This window comes from Pollachius pollachius (assembly GCF_949987615.1).
Source record: "Pollachius pollachius genome assembly, contig: scaffold_136, whole genome shotgun sequence".
Taxonomy (NCBI): Eukaryota; Metazoa; Chordata; class Actinopteri; order Gadiformes; family Gadidae; genus Pollachius; species Pollachius pollachius.
In genome coordinates, this window is record NW_027641527.1 from 1,420 (window position 1) to 22,500 (window position 21,081).

Sequence of the window (21,081 nt, forward strand, 5' to 3'; positions counted from 1 at the left end):
CGGCCTATCGGAGGATGTTTTGAACTTGCCGGCTAAATAGGTTGTTTCACCTTGTTGCCGGGTCGCTGGGCAATCTGATGCCCCGGTCTTGATTTATTCACACCGACTTTCAGAGCTTCCTCAGTGGAAGCATTTGCATTTTTTTGTTCGTTTAAATGTTGAGTTGCAGCCCCCCCAACCCCTCCCATACTGCCTCTTCCTCCTCCTCTTATTCCTCCTCCTCCTCCTCCGTCCCCCTCACTCCCACCCCCCCCCGAGAGATCTCCATAAACAGACGGAAGTTCTTTGAGCGACTCTGGCAGAAAAGTGCTACTGGTAAATGGATGGGAATTCGGCTGTAATCTGTAAGAGTGGTGATGAATAAACACTCATTCATGGATTTAAACATGGACATCCACTATTGGCAGTCATTTGACAGGCCGTTCAAAGCAGTTATTAAAAACACAGCCAATCTGCGATCCCCACGCTGAAACCATTAATCATACTGAGCACATTAATTATACTCTCTCTCTCTCTCTCTCTCTCTCTCTCTCTCTTTCTCTCTCTCTCTCTCTCTCTCTCTCTCTCATTTGGCCGTTATCATGCTCTTCCTTATATACTCGCTCTCGCTCTCGCTCTCTCTTTCTCTCGCTCTCTCTCTCTTGGTCGTTATCTTACTCTTCCTTGCATGCTCTCTCTCTCGCTCTTTCTGGGCTTTTGATCATTCTCTTACCCCCCTCCTCCCTCTCTTTATCTTCTGTCTCTTTTTCTCTTTCTCTCTCTCTCTCTCTCTCTCTCTCTCTCTCTCTCTCTCTCTCTCTCTCTCTCTCTCTCTCTCTCTCTCTCTCCATCTTCTGCTTCCGAATAAAGGCAGCTACTGTTTTGCCTTAAGTACAACTAAATAAATACATTCTCCCAACTTAATTATGCATCCCAACAATTCTTGCAGAGTTGTATGCATTGCATTGTTTTAATTATTTTTCTGTGCTATTCTGCCGATGCGGATCAGCATCTGTGAAGTGGGGAAAGAGGAAAAAGTAATTAAAAACCACTGCAGTGTTGAGCCTGTCGATTATCTTAAAGGTATCCACACAGATTAACGCAAACAGAAGGTTTGCAAGCCAATGATACGAGGAAAGCTTAACTTGCCTTTTGGTATTTTGGATGATGTATTCATAATGAATTTTTGTAAGTGTGTGTGTGTGTGTGTGTGTGCGTGCATGCTTGCATTTGTGTGTGCGTGCGCAACTGCCTGCGTCGTGTGTCTTGGGGTAAGGGATCAAACACAGCATTTCCCTCAATCTGGCCAACCCCATTGGACTTATTAAATTACATCCACTTTGACTGCTTTAAATGGCAGAATGTAATTACAAATCGGCCTCCCTTATCTTGATGGTAGCTGGCCTACTTGGCTCATTAATGCCGCTACGAGGAACCCTTGGCATAAAATAAACCTACGTGGGGTTCATGACATCATCACTAAGCGCCGTCCTTCAGGGATCCCGCGGTGGAACTTTACAGGCGCGCTACCATCCCCTTTAACCCGACCTCCAGATGGGCTCCATTTAACACGGGCTAAACTGTTTTTTTATTACAGCCCGGGCTCTTATAGGGTTAGTGAGTGGAGGAGGCAAGGGAGGAGGAGGTGGGCAGCACAGGAAGCGCGCGTGTGTGTGCGTGTGTTTGTGCGTGTGTGTGTGTGTGTGTGTGTGTGTGTGGGTGTGGGTGTAGGTGTCAGTAGCAGAGAACAGGAAAATCGCAGCCTCTCCGCTCGTTATCGTATTTTAAAGGAGAGGAGCTCCTCCAGGAGTGCCTGTGTGTGTGTGTGTGTGTGTGTGTGTGTGTGTGTGCGTGTGTGCCCCCCAACCGTCCACTGTTAATACAGAGATGGTGGAAAGCTCATTAAGATTGATCATACCTTGTCCGCCTCCTCCATGCAGAAAGCCACACAGCCCCCCATTAATCACTGGCATTTGAAGATAAAGCTCGCGGCGCCAGTGGCGCGGGGACCGGGCGAACCTGACAGGTCGGCTGCCGCATGCATGATCACCAACGCCTTGCCTGGCTGGTGCTGATGGTGGTGCTGATGGTGGTGGTGGTGCATGCCTGCATCCAGGCAGGCTGAAACGCCAGAGAGGGAACCTCATATAGGGACTTTTTCTCGCTCACACTCGCCCTTGCGCTCTCTCTCTCTGTTTCTTTCCCTCTATTTTTCTCTCACTCTTAATCCCCAACTCCCGCCTTCCCGCTCAATTCTCAAACTCATCCGCCACCTCCCCCCCCCCCCCCCCCCCCCCAACCTATATTCTACTTCCCCCTCTCCTTCTCCTTCCCACCTGTCCTCTTCACTTTGGCTATCTGTCTGTTTTTCTCCCCCACTACATCCGCCGAAACGCACACGCACAAACACGTACACACAAACGCACACGCACACACACACAACAACACACACAGCCTCAATCTACACACCAGCTTCCATCTCTCTCTCTCTCTCTCCCTCTCCGTCTCTCCCTCCGGCTATTTTGTTGTCTTCTCACACGTACCACCCAAGTACCATTACCTTCACTATGATCTCCATCACAGCCTTCACCCCCGCCCACCTTTCCTCACACATCCTCCTGCCTTCTGCCTATTATTATCCACAGTCAGTCCTCTCTCTCTCTCTCTCTCTCTCTCTCTCTCTCTCACTGTCTGTGGCTCTCTCTCTCTCTCCTTCCATCTGTCCATCCACAGTGTCTCTTCCTGGCTGCACCTGTCACCTGTGATGTTGAGTGTCACCTGAGGTCATGTTGTATCCCACCCCTTCATGTATCCCTCTCTCACTCTCTCTCTCTCTCCTTCTCTCTTTCCGTCTCTCTCTCTCTCTCTCTCTCTCTCTCTCTCTGTCTCTCTCTCTCTCTGTCCCCCCCCGATCCAAGCCCTGGCACTGTAAGCCTTCTGTTGTATTGATGCTTCTGTCATCAAGTTCTATAGATTGCTTTGTGTGAAAAAATAAATGGCAGGGGAAAAATTCAGTACAACCAAATGACCCCCAGAAGAACCACATGGTGGGGAGTCGGGCAGTGGATGGGTTGGTGGGTCTTGCAGTTCAACTCGCTCATTTGTTTAAAATGGTTGGCCCCTATTTCGAAAGGCCGCATTTTCCACGTGTACTGGAAACGCTAAGCAAACAATTACATGCTCAGTCTAATTGGTTATAAAGTAGAACCCAGTTCTGTTTTCCTGTTAAGGTGTGAAACACAGCTCTTTTGTTTCACTATGGAACAAACACACACACACACACACAGACACACACACACACATACGTACACACAGACACGCGTACACACACGTGCACACACAGCAAGGGATAAATGTGACTTCTTTGGAGTTCTAAGGTTACCGAGCACAGACTACACCAGCTGTTTGAGCTGCTTGATGGATTACGCTTCACCATGGAGTTTAGAGATAACCAGAAATCCAATTTGAGAGTTCCAGCGGGCTGTGTTTACTTATGCGTGGAAAGTATAGTAAAGGATTTGTCCACCGATATCTCTGAGAGTTGTAGGTTGGCTCTCCCAGGGGATCAGTCCTTGTTTATGCACGTAAAGTTGTACCTGAGCCCGGGGTCACAGGATCATGGGGATTGAGATGAAGCCATCAGAGGAAGATCTCACTACTGCTTTTAGATTTCTTTCGCTTCTCTTTCGGTTTGATTCTCCTCATCTTTCATCTCGGCCCTACTGTCTTCTGCTTTGTAATCTATCCTTTGTTCCACATCCCAATTAACCTGAATATAAGGTGTGTGATCTTTTCCAACTTGAAGTCGGGCTGGTTTTGTGCAGTCGTTAAATCACCTAAAACCCAACTAACAACACTTAATCTCCTGCTGTCACAAACTCATTCCTCTGGTGCGGGATTAGCAAAAAAATGAAAATTAATTTGCTGCCAGCGTGAACTCGCCAACCTGTGAAGCCAACACTTTAATCTCCCTGTCTTACAATTCAGGGACCTGGAAAACACCAACAATAAATAATGTCATACTATATTAGGGGGCCGGTTTAGGAAAGCGCACATAATGTTCCATTTTATCACCACAGGAATAATTGAGTCCCTTGCTCTCTGCTTCTCGGCGTCCATCTTGAGGGCAGACAGGGAGGAGGTCCCAGACGCAGACGTAGATGCAGTCAGCACTGGACATGGATTCCCTGACGCCGTGATGGAGTGTGACACCTTCGGCTCCACCGAGCTGACGTGTCGCCTCATTGGGTATTCAGGAGAAGTCTTCGGCCATTTGCCAATCGGGAAACGTCCGCTGACCTCGGGTATTGCGAAGAAGCGCAAATTGACTCACGTGGCAAAGTGGTGTCAGAGTGAATGCAAGTTTACGCGTCAGACTCGACCGGAGTCGGGGAAAACGCGGCCGGTCGGTCGGCGCTTGTCTGACACCGCAGACAATTAATTGACAGGAATGAAAATGTGGATGCATTATGTTGCCTGTCAGCCAGAAAATGGCTGTAATGCATTATCTATGAACCTGAATGTAAATTCAGCCGGTGTTGCCAGGAAGCTTGCAAATACTGGGATGTTTCTCGCTAATGGGGCAGGCTAAATTAAAATTTGCAAAAGTGCTGGCCTGGGTCCCATACACGATATAGTCGCTGATACGTCAGTATCAGGCTGGATATTTTGGACTAACTTCAGCAGCGAATGTATCCTATTAGGAGTAATTACGGTTATCTCTGGGTGGTTTGGTAAACTTTTTTCCCCCCCCTCCAACTTGTTCCAACGAGTTTGATAATGCATGCAGGACACCTAATAAATACTAATGACATGAGCAGACATTAGCAGGAATAGGCTTCCTTCCCAGAATTCATTATCCAGCAAACCCAGGGAACCGGCTTTCCATGTGTCCATATATAATTATCTCGTGACTTAGACAAACGATAATGGCCTGAATTGCAATCAGCCTCTTCTTTTTGCAAGCGTCTGATGTGCCCTGCGAGTTTGACAGGTAGCTTTTAGCTTTAGCCGTTGGAGATAAGGTCAGCTACGTCCGTTATGTTCCTGTAGTTTACGTATTCTGACTGTGTTTTCCTCGAGCCTGCAGTGCAGAGCTGCTGGGCTGTTGGTTGTTCTGATCATGGTTTTTGATATACAGCCACTGTCATCATCGCACCTTTTTTCATGTATCTATGTATGTACGCAGTGGAGCGTATCGGTTATTTTTAGCTGTCTGAGAATTTCCAAACAGCAAAGGTCATGAATAAACGCAGGCCAAACAGACTGTACACAGTAATTCCAAGGAGGTGTCAGACTGATATCCCCTTTTCGAATCTAGCTAGTTTTTGCTTCCTTTTTTTTGGTATATAAATCGAATGCAATGTGGACAACAAGAATAGGGAACAGATAAGGACAGGTGATCGGCCTTACTTCACCTGGCAGCCATCTGGGCTCGAAACAGGAGCTGGGTTTGGGGAAACTGAGTGCGTAACAAAGCCAATGGGAGGCGGGTGTGACAGTGAGGCGGTGTGAAGATTAGTGGGGCTGCGCTTAATTGTATAGCATCCACTCTGTGGCCCTCAGCTCTATATCTCTATGAATGTCTGTCGGATCCCTCCCTCCCTCCCTCTCCAACTCTCTTATTTTAAAAGCGTATTCGTCACATGGATTCAGAACCATGTCTCACAGTCCGTCTGTCACACTGCTATTTAAGCTAGCCTATGATGATGATGATGATGATGATGATGATGATGATGGTGGTGGCGGTGATGATTATTGGTTGAGAAAATAGTACCTTGCAGCCTCCGAGAGGGACGTGCTAGCCTGTTAGCGGAGTGCTGGTCGTAAACGCGGGGGAGGTGCCAGTTGGCTTCAGAGGCATGCCCACGCTGTCGCACACAGGCTCAGGCATGGACCCGGTCATCCAGGGCACAGCTGACTGTGGGTTCCTCTACGCTTGGACCGACGGGGGTGGCGTTAGGTCATGGGTGGCAGGCTGTAGATTATAATGATTAGCTCATAAGAACACATTTACTGGAATCTTGCATCTAGATCGGGGATGGGGGGAAGGGACGTGTACGCATTAAAAACATTGGGTTTGCAACAAAAATCCGGAGTTCATTATGAATGCATTTTGTGCAAATAACACAGGCGAATGAAAGTGTTTTTTCTGAGGGAGAAAAAATATCCTCCACAAGATTGGATTTGTCATTCTTTGGTGTGAATATATTTACAAGTGAAAATGAAATTTGATTGAGCGTCGAATCCTTTTTTGAATTACTTTTCATTGTGACGTGAACCTTTTGAGCCCTTTATCCCTCGACGGCTACACCGACAGCGTGATTACAGTAGGACAGCTTCATTGAACGTTCAGGACCGAGCCAGCTTGGATACCGCATCGGCATGGACGGATCGTCATGCAGTGGGTATTTAGACAACTGTGATATGCATTGATGCTGAGTGCAATGGCAGTCTTTCTTGCTAGGTGCTTGTGTGAAGGTTAAAAGGATGATCTGAGGATGAAAAACGATCCGTTGCTGCCTACGATGCTGTTGTTGCTAATGCTGTGAACTTCGGTAGTTTAAATTGGCCTCTGATGTTTTGGTCTGTTCCTGTCCCAAGTGATCCAACTCATCTATAATTTATAATGTATGATTACAGTGGTGCACCGCGGCTTCTTGGGAGAGACAAGTGATTGATGCTGTGCAAACAATCCCAATATACAAACAAAGACGATATATTCCTTTCAATTATTTTAGTTTTCACTATTTGGGTTTGAATATGGGTTTGTATATGTTGCTTAACTTTTTCTAGATTAGCACAATACGCTAATTAAAAAGTAATGTGAGGATATATACGCACACCCACTCACGTCATGTTTTAGCATAATTCCTCTTAAGAGTAGTGTATATATTTTATGAATTCATGCCGATACTTTCCAAATCAACCACTCCTCAGATGCCAGTCCAACCAAAGAGGGAAAAGATCATTCTTTAGTAATGATAATGATGGCAGACAGGAAGTGAGCTGATTTCTCTGTGGCGCGGCACCACGTTTCGGGGCCTTCATGCTTCCTCGAGAGGGGTTGCAAAATTGAAACTTTTCTAATAAAAGTTTAGACAAAAGAAGTAGAAATGCATCAAAAGACTCCCCAGTTATGGGGATTTTAGAATTCTCTGGAAGCTCTCCTCATTAAGACATTCTTTGCCGACAGCAAAGTTGGTTCAACACATTCGCTGACACAGCAGGGGGGATCACCCTCACCCGTCAATCATGATTGACTCGTCAGCCTGCGTGTCAGGCTCTCCAGTCAATCTCAGAACTTGATGGAATTGTACGACTTGATCTAATTACCGCGATTAATAGCTCCTAATTGATTTACCTGATCAATCGGTGGTGTGGGCTAGAGGGCCGTGACAAAGACAACATGTATGGAACAGCAGGTGCAATGACTGGCTCTCTAGTAAGGATCTCTCTCTCGCTCTCTCTATCTCTCTTGCTCCCTCTATTTCTCTCTCTCTCGCTCTCTCTCGCACTCGCTCTCTCGCTCTCGCTCTCTTTTGCTTGGTCTTGCTCTCTTTCTCTCCTTCTCCCTCTCCAACTATATCAAGTATACAGTGTGTATATATATATATATATATAGGGAGAGGGGGGCGAGAGAGATTGGCCCTGTACACCTCATTATTTTCTGCTACCGGTCGAATCGGACTCATCTATTTGATATAGTGTTGTTCTGCATGTCCTCGCAGTGTACACGCTACATAGTTAGGGCTTGAATAATACCACAGGGGTCCGTAGAGGAGTATAAACCCAGCGCTGTTAAATATTTTAGGACACTACTTACCTGAGGATAAAGCCTTGGACATAAATACAACAATAAAGAGAGGCAGTGAAATGCAACAGTATCCAACCTGGGCTTTTTTTCACGAGGTTGTATGTAGTATTCTTGTGAATTATGAGGCTGAAAGAGGGACATCATTCAAACTAATGTATTTTTTTACTGCGCAAAATAAGAATATTAAGACAAGGAATTGCATCATTACTCTGTTTAATGCTTACAAGTGACGGAAATAAATAAATGTATTCTATTTTCCAAAATACCCGTTGGCATTCAGTATTTTTATGTTGATGAATGTCATGGTGACAGGTTTGGAGTTGGCGATATAATAATTAGATTTTTTCCCAGTGAAGTGGTGGATTAACAGTGGTTTTGAGTGCACAAAACTTGCAGAAAGACAAACTTCCCACCACTTCGGCAAAGTGGTTTAGCTGACAGTTTTTCAAAACCGTCATGTTTAGAATTGAGCTTTTCAGCAAGTCGTGGAGTGCAGCACAATGTTCAACTCATTTCCTGACTGATTTTTCCGCCAGGTGGTGTAACCGGGAAGGATGAGTGCTTTTTGTTCAATTGGTCCGCGCTTATCTCTACTTAAATCAGCAATTACGTGCCATTTCAAATATGCCTTCATATGCTCCTTTTCCAATCTAGTGCTCCTCAGCTTTTTTTATGATACTCCAGTGTACGTATAAAAAAAGAGAATTCTAGCAAAAGTCCCGCATGGATGAGTGGATAGTACGCTTTAGGGGGAAATGCACACAAGCACACACATACACACAGACACACACACACACACACACACACACAAACTCTCAAGCTCACATACACACATACACATACAAGCTCACACACACACACACACACACACATGCATATTCACACGCACACACACACACAGACACACATGCATATTCACACACACACACACACACACACACACACACACACACACACACACACACACACACACACACACACACACACACACACACACACACACACACACACACACACACACACACACGCACACACACACAAAAGCTCACTTGTACAAACACACACACACACACAGTCACAAGCTTACGTGTACATACACACAAACACCCACACACACACCCACACAGACAGCAGCCCCTCCAACACACACTGAACGTGAGGAGACACCGCATCGTGTCCTTGAGTAGCAGGGGGCCGGCGCTGCCTCCTGGGGGCTCTTGTTTGTTTGTGTTCCCGCTCTTTCGTCATGCCTGGATTTGCCTCCACTTTCCTTTAGCGCTACAGCAGATAGTTTATTGCTGTGTACATTACGCGGGCACGCGTGTGTGTTTGTGTATGTGTCGATGTGTGTGTGTTTGTGTGTGTGTGTATATAGGTGTGTGTCTATGTGTGTGTGTGTTTGTGTGGATATGCCTGTGTGCGTGTGTGTATATGTGTGTGTGCATTTGTGTGGATATGTGTGTGTGTGTGTGTGTGTGTGTGTGTGTGTGTGTGTGTGTGTGTGCGTTTTTGTGTCTGCGTGAATGTGAGCACGTGTGTATGTGTGTTGTTCCCAGACGTGAGGGAGCCAAGAGGAATCTGTGGATGGCTCAGGAGGGTTACAGTAAAAGACAGTGTCTCTGCAGCTCTCTGAGGTTCAGCTTGTGTCGTGGACTCTTGTGTGACGGTTGGACCTGGGAACAAAGGCCCAGGCGGCTTTACATTTCTGGGGAGGCGGGGGGGGAATGGGTGGTGGTCCCTCGGGGGCAGGGTTCATCCCTGTCCTCCTCAATCCCTTTTTCTCTATCTAAGCTTTAGCGTTAGTTTTTTGGTTCCTTTGCTCTGTCCAGGCATGTGACAGCATTGGTGGTGGAGGTGGTGGTGGTGGTGGTGGTTGTGGGGGTGTGGGAGGTGGAATGTCTCAGGATCCGGGAGAGGAGGGAAAAGTGTCCTAATCATGGACTATTCTCTAAGGGCACATGGTACCTCTCTCTCCTGCTCGTCTTCTCTCTCTCTGCCTCTCTGCCTCTCTGAGTCTCTCTCCCCCTCGCTCTCTCTCTTGCCCTTTTTCTCTCTCTGTCTGCCTCTCTTAGTCTTTTCCTCTCTCTCCCTCTTGCTCTCTCTTGTTTTCTCTCTCACTCTCACTCTCTCCCTCTCTGCCTCTCTCTCCCCCTGTCTCTCACTCTCCCGCTTTCTCTCTCTCTCTCTCTCTCTCTCTCTCTCTCTCGCTCTATCTCTCGCTCCTTCAAATACTCTGAAATGAAATCAGGACAGCCAGGGACTCGAGGGTTCTCGTGGAAGGATTTCTTGTTGCCTAGCAAAAAAAAAAAAAAGTCTGCCATGTTTGCGATGTGAACGTTGCAAACTCCTGAGAAAAAGGGGGGTATTTGCCATGGATTGATGGAGGTAGGTTAATAAGATCACAACGGTCTAATGCCGTGCTGAAAAGGGACACGAAATGTAGGTTAAGTAGTGCAAGGGCTTAGCTTGATACTTGGGCTATGATTTATTTTAGCCAGAGTAAATGCATAAAGCTAGGCTTCAGCCATCCAGTGATATACTAGCCAACGTCACATTGAGAAGAACTACTGCCAGCTAGTCTGCTGAACCAGGATAAAAGCACTTTGTTTTGTTTAAAGGGATATAGGAGGATGACACGTATGCTGTTGGTATATTGTTCAATGGCCTTTTTCTGAAGGGCTGCCAAGGAAAAATAGCATTGTGTTTGTTTCTTTAAATAATTCCAGGAAAAAAACAGGGATATTTGAATGGTGAGATATTAAACCATTAATCAAAAGAAAGAATAAGTGAACCTAACGTGAACACACATTTATGGCTAATCTGTTTGCCATCTTAAAAAGGTCTGTTCATTGGATGTTTGCTTTGGATGTCAAGTCTTTTATTCGTTATAATCCGTAATTCTCAATTAAATATACAAGATATTTTCTGCAAAGTTGAAAAGTTAACTTCATACAATCATATATAACATATACTATTGTATTAATAAATAATGAATTGTATACACACATTTAAACATTTGATTTTCTTATCAATAATGTGTGGCAACTTACCAAAAAACATATCAAAAGGATTTGTTAAATATTTTCCTAATTTCCCATCCATTTTTCACAGCATTTATTTCATTCCACACAGACTTTTATTAATATTTTATTCTATTACAAACCAACATATGATAACAAAATAATGCTTAAAAAATCTAATGAATCTTCAATAAAGAATTATTTCTTTATTAATGAAGGAAGCCTATATTTTATTATTGTTATATTTTATTATGTAAAAAATAAACCAAAGAAGCATAGAACATAAACATTATAAAATATATACCAGTAAACACACTTTAATATTCTTATAATACTATTTATATATTGACAACCATTGAAAAATACATCTATATATACAGTGTATGTATACATATATAAAAAAAAACATTTGTTTTATTTAATTAAACAATCATTTCAAATTTGTGAAATTACGATATTCTTAAGAGTCAGTACATATAGATAAAGATATACATGTATATATTTATCTACATATATTTCCTTAGATGTTCTTGATGTATTTAGATTAACTTAGATTAATTTAACTGCATGAAATATACAGTTAGCCATCAATATTGAATTATCCGTTAGCGTTTTCTTTAGTGAAACAATTTCATAAAAGTACAAGTTCTGCTTACTTCTTACTTCTTACTTCACTGAAGTAATTTATGTAGAGGAAAAAAATTACATTTCAATCTTTTGATTTTCTTTCTTATTTTTAATAGTTTAACAACGGATCAGGTTCCAGGATTTTTATATATATTATTAAATGTATTTATCTCATCGTCTTAGGTCTTAGGGGGTCCTTGATATTTGTTTTTTGCCGTTGGTATATTTGAAACAGCTATCACTAAAGTAGATTGCTTATTGCAATATATTTGTACTTTACTATTTTGTTCGTTGTATTAGTTCATACACAAAATGGCGGCTATTTTGGAAAATATGTAAATTACAACGAATCTCTAAAATGGCTTCATGTTCAGTAACCAATGTCTTTCCCCCGCATCCCCCACACAGCAGCCTATCACGGTTCAGAAACTGATGTTTACTCCTGAGTACAGCATATGGCACAGTTATATGCTGAAATGTGATAGGCCACTGGAAACGCATCCAGGGAAATCATTGGCTGCAGCAGCAAAGCTGTTCCATGGTAGTTTAGGGTTACTAGACTGAACAGCAGAATTGGCACATTTTGTATACCCTACTGTGTCTGTATTTCCACCAATCACAAAGAGCCAGCAGGGGTGTTGGTGGAATTTCAGTGAAACACTTGGAGCTAGTTAAATGTGTATCAACACAACATTCCTGGCAACGTCTCCTCCGATTTTAATACGCGCTTGTAGTTCACTCTGCACTCGTGGGAGCGTAAACATTTCATATTCTTAGACTTTCAACTTTATTGAGTCAGTTTCACCTTTTTAATGCAAATCCACTAGGTAAATGTGTCAGTCATCAACTGATTTACTTCCAACATATTGAGACGTTTTGGCTTGCATTTTTTTTTCTATTTTTAAACGCTGTGGTCTTTGGGATCAGGCCCCACCTCACCACGCTCCACGCCAAAAGGGTTGAATCGGGGCCGCCATGTGCGGTTTCACGCTGCCGGCACGGTGATGAGTTGTTCTCGGGATGCATGCTGATGCACCACCAGGACGCCATAATTAGCTTTTTCCCGTCGGCCAATCCGGTGTGTCCTCACAGCTCGGGAGGGGAGGCCATTGTTGGCTGACAACTTAAAGAGTTCCCATTCTCCCCCTTCTTTTCTCCCGTCCTCTCCTCGTCCCTCTTTATTCATAGTCTCCGGGTAAATGGGTGGCGTGCAGAGCGGCAGATTGGAGGTGAGAGCCATGTCGGTCGCTGGGGACTCCCGACTAATGCAAACTCCAGAGACTGTGTATTCACCATTCACACTGGGTGCCCACAAAGTAATCAGATAGCCTACCAACTGACAGCTAGCAGTGGAGTGGAATGCAAGCAGAGAGAGGGAGAGAGAGAGAAAGGGAGGGGGAGGGGAATGGAGGTGGGGATGTTTTGAAGGCAAAGGCTAATGCTAGCTGTTGTGATTGCTGTGTGGTTGTGTGTGTGTGTGTGTGTGTGTGTGTGACTTGTCTATGGCTTACTCAACTGAAGCAATGCTGCTTATGAAGCCGGAGCAAGTGTCTGTAGCGAAAACCTCGACGAAATAAAATCTTAGTTCGTCTTTTTCGTCTGTTTCTTTTTCATATTAAATAATGTACCCTTCGTTAGAATAACGTGTTATTCTCGCCCACCTTTTCTTCCTCGATACAATTGCTCTCAACGAGGATCACAAAAAGCTTTTAGCAAAGCTCTGCCGCTGAATTACACCTTATTTGTCATATGTCTTTTCAGTGTATAATTTCAGTGAGTGAATTAATTTAGCGCAGCACTATACCACGTGTTAGTCAGAAGAACAGAACAGGCTAAATAAGTGGATGTTCCAGCCAAATACAGGGGCGAGTGTCATTTGAGGTTAATTAAATCCCCGCTTTGAGCCTGGCACGAACACAGAACCCTTTCAGGATGATAACAGCTACCCTGGCTCTTATATATGTCTACTGCCATCATTAGTGTGATTAGTTCCTATATATAATTAGATATACATTTATATATCCTGTATGCGTTTATATTATCCCTATAATAGGTGTTCGCTGTACACCCCCTACTTGCTTTTCTCTTTATAGGCCCAGAATATCCACAGTTTATAGCCAGAACAATTCATTGCCATTGTTTGACACATTTTCACTTACTCGTGATTGGGTTTCGTAACTTTAATTTTGTATTTTATTTTATTTACTAACAGAGGGTTGTTTTGTGTGGAACATTTACAGAGCCTTCCAGCCAATGTTCCTCTTTAAATAAAGAATAAAAAAAAAAACGTTCAGCTCAAGCTAAGCTTACACTAGCGTCAGATGGTGTACAGTAAATGAGCAATTAGCGAAAACATTGCAGTTTGGTTGTTCACTGTGACCGGTCACCTGGGACAACACAGGCTGAGAAACAAATGCTCCAAAACAATACAGTATAGGGCTATCTGTCAACAATATCGCACGCCATTGTAAACAGTATACACTTCAACGTACCCTAGCCTCAAACTGCTCTTCTGTGGCTCAAAAACAAATACAGTTTGTGTAGTTTTGATTCTGCTCAAATAGATATACAGTATATATATATATATATATATATATATATATTGAGATATATATGGTATTGTTCATTCCTAAGCTAGGTTTATTTGTTGAACAAATATCCAATACTGGTAATTGAGATATGGTATTATTGTTCATTCCTGAGCTAGGTTTATAGGTTTACCAAATACCGTTTGTGCAATTTTGGTTCCACTGAAATAGATAAACAGTATATATATCTCGATCTTTCTATATATGTCAAGATATATATGGTATTAGGTTCACTCCTAAGCTAGGTTCATTGGTGAAACAAATACCAAATACCATTTGTGCAGTTTGGGTTCCACTAAAATAGATAAATAGTATTCATATCTCGATCTTTCTAGATGTATCTCGATATATATGGTATTATTGTTCACTCCCAAACTAGGTTTATTGGTTAAACAAATACCAAATACTGTTTGTGCAGTTTTGGTTCCACTGAAATAGATAAACAGTATATATATTGATCTTTCTAGATATATCAAGATATATATTGTATTATTGTTCACTCCTAAACTAGGTTTATTGGTTAAACAAATACCAAATACCGTTTGTGCAGTTTTGGTTCTGCTCTAATAGATAAACAGTATTCATATCTCGATATATATCTAGATATATGTCAATAAATATGGTATTATTGTTCATTCATCAGCTAGGTGTGTTGTTGGAGGATAAATGAGATCAGGTTTCGGGGCGTGTGTTCCCATGGAGTGGCGTTAGAAGGTCAAACAGTGCCCTTGATGGTGCTGCTGTGAGCAGCCGGAGGATTTGATGGTCGTATGAATAATGCATGGACAGGATCTCCGCTCGTCTTTTCTCTTTCTTCTTCATTAATCATACTCTGTTGTCTTTGAGCCGTCGTAGAGTAAGCCCATTGTCGCCAAGTAATCCCGGCTTTCCGAATTATTTGTCGAGCTAAGGACGTTTTACTTTATGGCGGCGCGCTTACGACGCCGCCCTTTCAATGTTTAACTTATGTGAGCTAATTTGTCAAATTTTTTGTGTTTTTGTCTTTTAATTAATGTGACCTCAAATGTGAATTTTCCTGTGCTCAAGTGTTGTTGAATGCCTGCTTAACACTGTGTTTTTCCTTCTTTAACATCTGTATTTATGAACATTGATGATACTTAAGACTGCATTTATTATCCGCACAACTACTGTTGTGCGCTGTTGTTTTCCAATTTCCTCTTTTTTGTTGCCTTGGTGATAATGTATGTATGAAAGAGAGAGGATTCTAAAATGGCGCCTGGCATTGTCTGTTTCTTTTTCTTGTTCTACAGAGATGTTGAAGGAGTTGAACCAACAGCGCAGAACGAAAGAGTTTACAGACCTGAAAATTATTGTTGAAGGCAAAGAATTTGAAGTCCACCAAAATGTTCTAGCTTCCTGCAGCTTGTATTTCAAGGATCTGGTGAAAAGGTTTGCCTTCGCTTCCCCACTCACCAGCTGTTGCTCCAGTCTGTTCTCTTTGTAGGGCGCATTTGTGTCGCTTTTTTTCCCTTCCCCTCTCTCTCTTGCAGGTGTGTGAAGACTTTGGTTCCTAGCACAGGGCCAGCAGCCAGTCCTTCCTCTTCCCGCTTAAATGAATGTATCTCAAACTGGAAAAAAAATCTAAACAAAACACAAAAAAGGTCAACCTTTTGTCATTACCTTTCCCCCCCCCCACCCCCACCCTTCCCCCTCATGTTGAGAAGATTAACCACATTTCCATTTTGATGAACAGTGAAAAAGTTCCATGACTGGGGATCTTTTAAAACTCACCAAAGGGCCAAAACTAAATAATGAGACATTATAGTCTTCGTTAGTCTAAACAAAGACATTTTGGTATTTTCTCAGGTTCATCTATTATAAAAGCAAATGTACGTTTTATATGCTAATAATTCTAGTTCAGAACTCAGATGAAGTATAGATGAACTCCAGAGTCATAAATAGTAAGTAAGCAAAGACATAAAACGTTCGCACTAAAAAGAAGAAATACAAACAAATACAAAAAGTTAGATTGCATCCAAGAGGGTGTCCCAGGAATTAACTTTACATGTTATTATGCCTCCTCTGATGTGGCTGCTCCTCTAAATCCCTCATCCATAATCCTTCATAGACCATGCTTTTTTCTTGTGAGACACATTTGTTGTGTGCGTGTACTTCTGTGTGTACATGTGTGTGAACCAATGACCGTGTGTCTGCATGTGATTGGCAGTGTTAGTAACACACACACACACACACACACACACACACACACAGAACACACACCCACACACACACTCACACACCCACACAGAAGCCAGTAAAGAAAACGTATGTTCACTGTATTTCCTGCAATATTATAATTTTTTATACCTTCCCTTTGGCGGGACAAAAAAAGGGTAAAATTCCAATATTCCCTAATGTCCTCATTCTCCCCTCAGATCTCTGCAGGTGCTTTCCTCATGACTGAGAGCCCCCCTGGACACAATGATTTCTCCTCTTCTTTTCTTTGTTTCTAAATATATGTTTGCGGAGATGAAGAGGTAGGTGGGTGGGGGGGGGAGGGGGGGCGCAAGGGGAGAGATAGAGAGTCAGTCGGGAAAAATAACACTCAGAATTTAAGGCCTTTAGGGGGATTTGTGTTTCAGAGGGGGAGAGAGGCGGGGGGAGGGATGGTGATAAAAAGGAAGAGAGTGAGGGAGAGGTAAAAAGAGAGGTTCCGCTCTCGTCTGTAACATGCCGCATGGCTGCAGAAAGACTCACAAATGTAGTCGCACGCACACTCAAAAACAACAAAAGTGCGAGAGGATCCTGTTTGTTTGACCTTGGCGATGGAACAAGAGCGACCGTTGCCGTGGACTGTGAGCCCTGTGTTGGCCAAGCTGTCGTTGTCTCTTATCCAAGCCTTCACGAGCTGGATAAATAATGCATACACACAGGGCCCTCTAAATGACACTTGGCGTCATAGGAGGAGTTTGAAACTTCATCCTTTGCCTTCTGTTGGCTACAAACCACTTTTCCCTGTCCTTTCTTGTTCAATTTAAATGTTTATGCATTGAAAAGTGACACTTTAAATTCACAGTAAATTCAAGAAATGTATTTCCTCCTCATTTCATAGTCTAAGGAAATCTAATAAATTAATTTGAAATGCTATATGTAAACATTTCACTGCACTGTTTAACATAACGAGGCCATGGTCAATGATCTTTAACCGGTATTAACACAGTGCCGTTTCTCGCTGTTAGCTTTTATAAGGTACCTTCGTTTTATAGATATCCCTACACGTGCTGCAGAAACAGAGAGCAGGAGAGTTAAGATACCTTATTTTCATAGACATGTGATTACAAGTCACACAGGAACAGAGAGCAGAGAGTTATAATAAGAAGTGTCCTCGCATAAACAAAAAAGCTAATATATTTTACTAATATTGTTTTGAATGGAAGTCACACAGAAAACTAAAATAACTTACTTTATAGATGTGTGCCCAAAAGTCACATAGAAACAGACAGCAATGTTAAAATATTGTCACCTTATAGTCGTGTCCTCAAACGTAACATAGAAACAGAGAGCAGGAGTGTTAAAATAATCTTCATTTTATAGACAGGTCCCCAAAAGTCACATAGAAACAGAGAGCAACAGTGTTCAAATTAATTTAATAGCGTCCCCACAAGTCACCAAGAGAACAAGAGTGTAAAGATATCCTTGTTTGATTTACATTTTCACCACAAGTCACACAGGAACACAGACACCAGGAGTGTTAGAATGTCCTCGTTTGATAGACGTGTCCCCACAAGTCACACAAGAGCACAGACACCAGGAGTGTTAGAATGTCGTCGTTTGATAGACATGTCCCCACAAGTCACACAAGAGCACAGACACCAGGAGTGTTAGAATGTCGTCGTTTGATAGACGTGTCCCCACAAGTCACACAAGAGCACAGACACCAGGAGTGTTAGAATGTCCTCGTTTGACAGACTTGTCCCCATAAGTCACACAGGAACACAGACACAAGGAGTGTTAGGATGTCCTTGTTTTATTGTCGTGTCCCCACAAGTCACAAAGGACCACAGACACCAGGAGTGTTAGGATGTCCTTTTTTTATCCGTCCACACAAGTCACACAGGAACTGAGGAGGAGAGGTAAAATATCCTCCTTTTATAGACGTGCCACACAGAAACAGAAAGCAGGAGTTAGAAAATGTCCACCTTTTATAGACGTGTCCCAAAAAGTCACATTGGAATGGGGATCGGGAGGGGGAAAATATCAATTTTATAGACATGTCCCCACAAGTCACACAGAAACAGAGCAGGAGTGTTAAAATCACCCTCATTTTGTAGGCGGGACCCCACAAGTCACACAGAAACAGAGAGCAGGAGTGTTAAAATCAACCTCTTTCTATTGAAAGGTCCCCACAAGTCACCCAGAAACAGAGAGCAGGAGTGTTAAAAGCAACCTCTTTCTATTGAAAGGTCCCCACAAGTCACACAGAAACAGAGAGCAGGCGTGTTAAAATCACCCTCATTTTATAGACGGGACCCCACAAGTCACAAAGACACAGAGAGCAGGAGTGTTAAAAGCAACCTCTTTCTATTGAAAGGTCCCCACAAGTCACACAGAAACAGAGAGCAGGTGTGTTAAAATCACCCTCATTTTATAGACGGGACCCCACAAGTCACAAAGACACAGAGAGCAGGAGTGTTAAAAGCAACCTCTTTCTATTGAAAGGTCCCCACAAGTCACACAGAAACAGAGAGCAGGTGTGTTAAAATCACCCTCATTTTATAGACGGGACCCCACAAGTCACAAAGACACAGAGAGCAGGAGTGTTAAAATCACCCTCATTTAATAGACGTGTCCCCAGGTGTCACACAGAAACACAGGGAGCACTAACAAAATCCCTAAAAAGTGAAGGATGAGAAAGTGGACAGAAGTAGAGGTGATTTAGTGAGTGGAGGAGCAGAATACAAAGGCTAGGTCAGGGTCACCTGAGAGCCAGGAGGGACAAGAGCGGGTAAGGCAGGCGGGGGGGGGAGAGAGAGGCCATTCTGGCTTCGCCTCGAGGTGCTCTGTATGGGGGGCAGGTGGAGTGGAGGTCTGAGTTTTTTGTTTGGCGATGAGAGGAGTTTGGGAACTGCCTCTTTGCTGAGTTATGGTCTGCTCAGGAAACTCTGGCAGTACAGCAGGAATTATACCGATGCCACACACACACACACACACACACACACACTAGTGCACCCCCCTATACAATCGCTAAGCCTTTTCGAGGTAGAAGGAGAGAGAGAGAGAGAGAGAGAGAGAGGTGGGAGTGAGGCAGTGAGACAGAAGAGAGAGAGAGGAAGAGTTGGTGCAGAGAGAGAGACAGGTTGGAGCGAGACAGATCCAGAGATGGAGAGAAAGATTGTGTCCATATATATTCCTTCCCCACCTAAGCCCTTTCCCTTCAGGAGCTGTTCACTCGCTGTCAACCGCTCGTAAAATACCATCCGTGTGTGTGTTTCCGTGTCTGTGTGTCTGTGGGTTTGTTTGTATGTGTGTGTGTGTGTGTGTGTGAGTGAAACATGGTCATAATTCTTGGTATGTTGTCTCAGCAGGCTGCCATCTCTCAGGGTAAAAGCGGGGATTTAATATCAGAGGGCCGATGGACTACATCTCGCAGCACACACGCGCACATACTGACACACACACACACTGACACACACACACATAACGTGACGGGATGACTCACTTAAGAAATTAGAGGATTACAATCGCGCAGGTCGGCGGGAGCTCGTTTTAACGTTGTAACAATGGGATATTTTATGATTCAATTACCGCAGCTCACCAGCTACTTTCTGTGTCTGCGTTCCAACCAGGGGTGCATTTCACACATAAGTCAATAAAATTGCCGCGTAATTCTGAGGATGGATTCGTATTTTTTTTGTGTGTTTTCATATTGATTCGTAACAAAGTGGGACAAACCAGTCGGGACACAAAAGTATTTGTGTGAAAAAAACAGAATACCTCCAACGGCAATATTTGACGATCACTCATCTTCCCTTTGTGTCTTTGTCATGCTCTCTCTCTCTCTCTCTCTCTCTCTCTCTCTCTCTCTCTCCGTCTCTCTGTTTTTACGGCATCCAAACAGTCCATTGTTCACTTAACATATCCCCCGTTAGCTTAACTTACCCCTTTTATAGACTGAATTCATCCTTTCATCTTGTCCTACCAATGAAATGGCTCCGTGCATACAGGGCGATACAAAACATAAAAATACCATATAACAGCTCCTAAAATGCTTGTTTTTCAAAGGAAAGCTTGGCCTACGCCAACCATCGCCCTTCCCAAGTTATTATTATGGATCCGCCTTTATTGTGAAGTCCTGAGTGATAAAATTCAACTCAGGATTTCACAATTAAAGCGCTCCCCTAAAAAACATGTTATTCACGGCCGCTGCTCCTTAGAGTCACAGTGGTGCTGAAAGCCTAGTCTAAAAAGTAGACCAGAAACACACACAGACACACACACACACACACACACAGATACAAAGACACACACATAAACTTTATATTCCAGATCGCCTTTACCAGTTGTTTTTCTCTCCTTTTTTGTGGCTCCGTCACTCTTCCCTCCGCCCCCTCGTTCAACGTATGTCCGTTTATAAGAGACTTGAGAGTGTTTGGCCCGGAGACAGCTGGAGCGTTGCTTTAAAGCCCCTCCATGACGCCAGAACAGGCGAGTGGATCCACTCATTGCACAGTTCTTCACTGTTCACAGCCCAGCTAGCTCTACACACACACAAACACAGAGACACACACACACCGACACAGAGACACACACAAACAGATACACACACACACACACACACACACCGATACACATGGGTGCTTAAGGATGCCACGGTGAAAAACAAAATGCACTTCAGCCTTTAAGTCGAAAATGTCACGCCAACAAAATTGTAGCCGAAAGGAAAATAAGGAAAAAGTTTTTAAGGAAAAGTTGTAAGAAAACGTACATAATATAAATATATTTTTAAACAAATATTTCCAATTTCGTGCCGTCATCTTTGCTACCGCTAGCACCGTGTTTACCGTTTGTTTTCTTACCGTACAAAATCCGA

The 21,081-nt window shown here is 43.3% G+C and overlaps 1 protein-coding gene across 1 annotated transcript in view; it reads left to right on the top strand.

The window, feature by feature from the left end:
* Nucleotides 1-4,177: 4,177 nt before the first annotated feature.
* The window catches only part of LOC307091570 (kelch-like protein 29), a gene marked incomplete at both ends in the record, with an annotated part of 62,572 nt that continues 45,668 nt past the window's right edge, over nucleotides 4,178-21,081 (top strand). Inside the window, 2 exons of the mRNA XM_079759203.1 lie at nucleotides 4,178-4,283; nucleotides 15,302-15,440. Coding sequence (XP_079615329.1) covers nucleotides 4,178-4,283; nucleotides 15,302-15,440 — 245 coding nt within the window. The remainder of the gene's footprint in view (nucleotides 4,284-15,301; nucleotides 15,441-21,081) is intronic.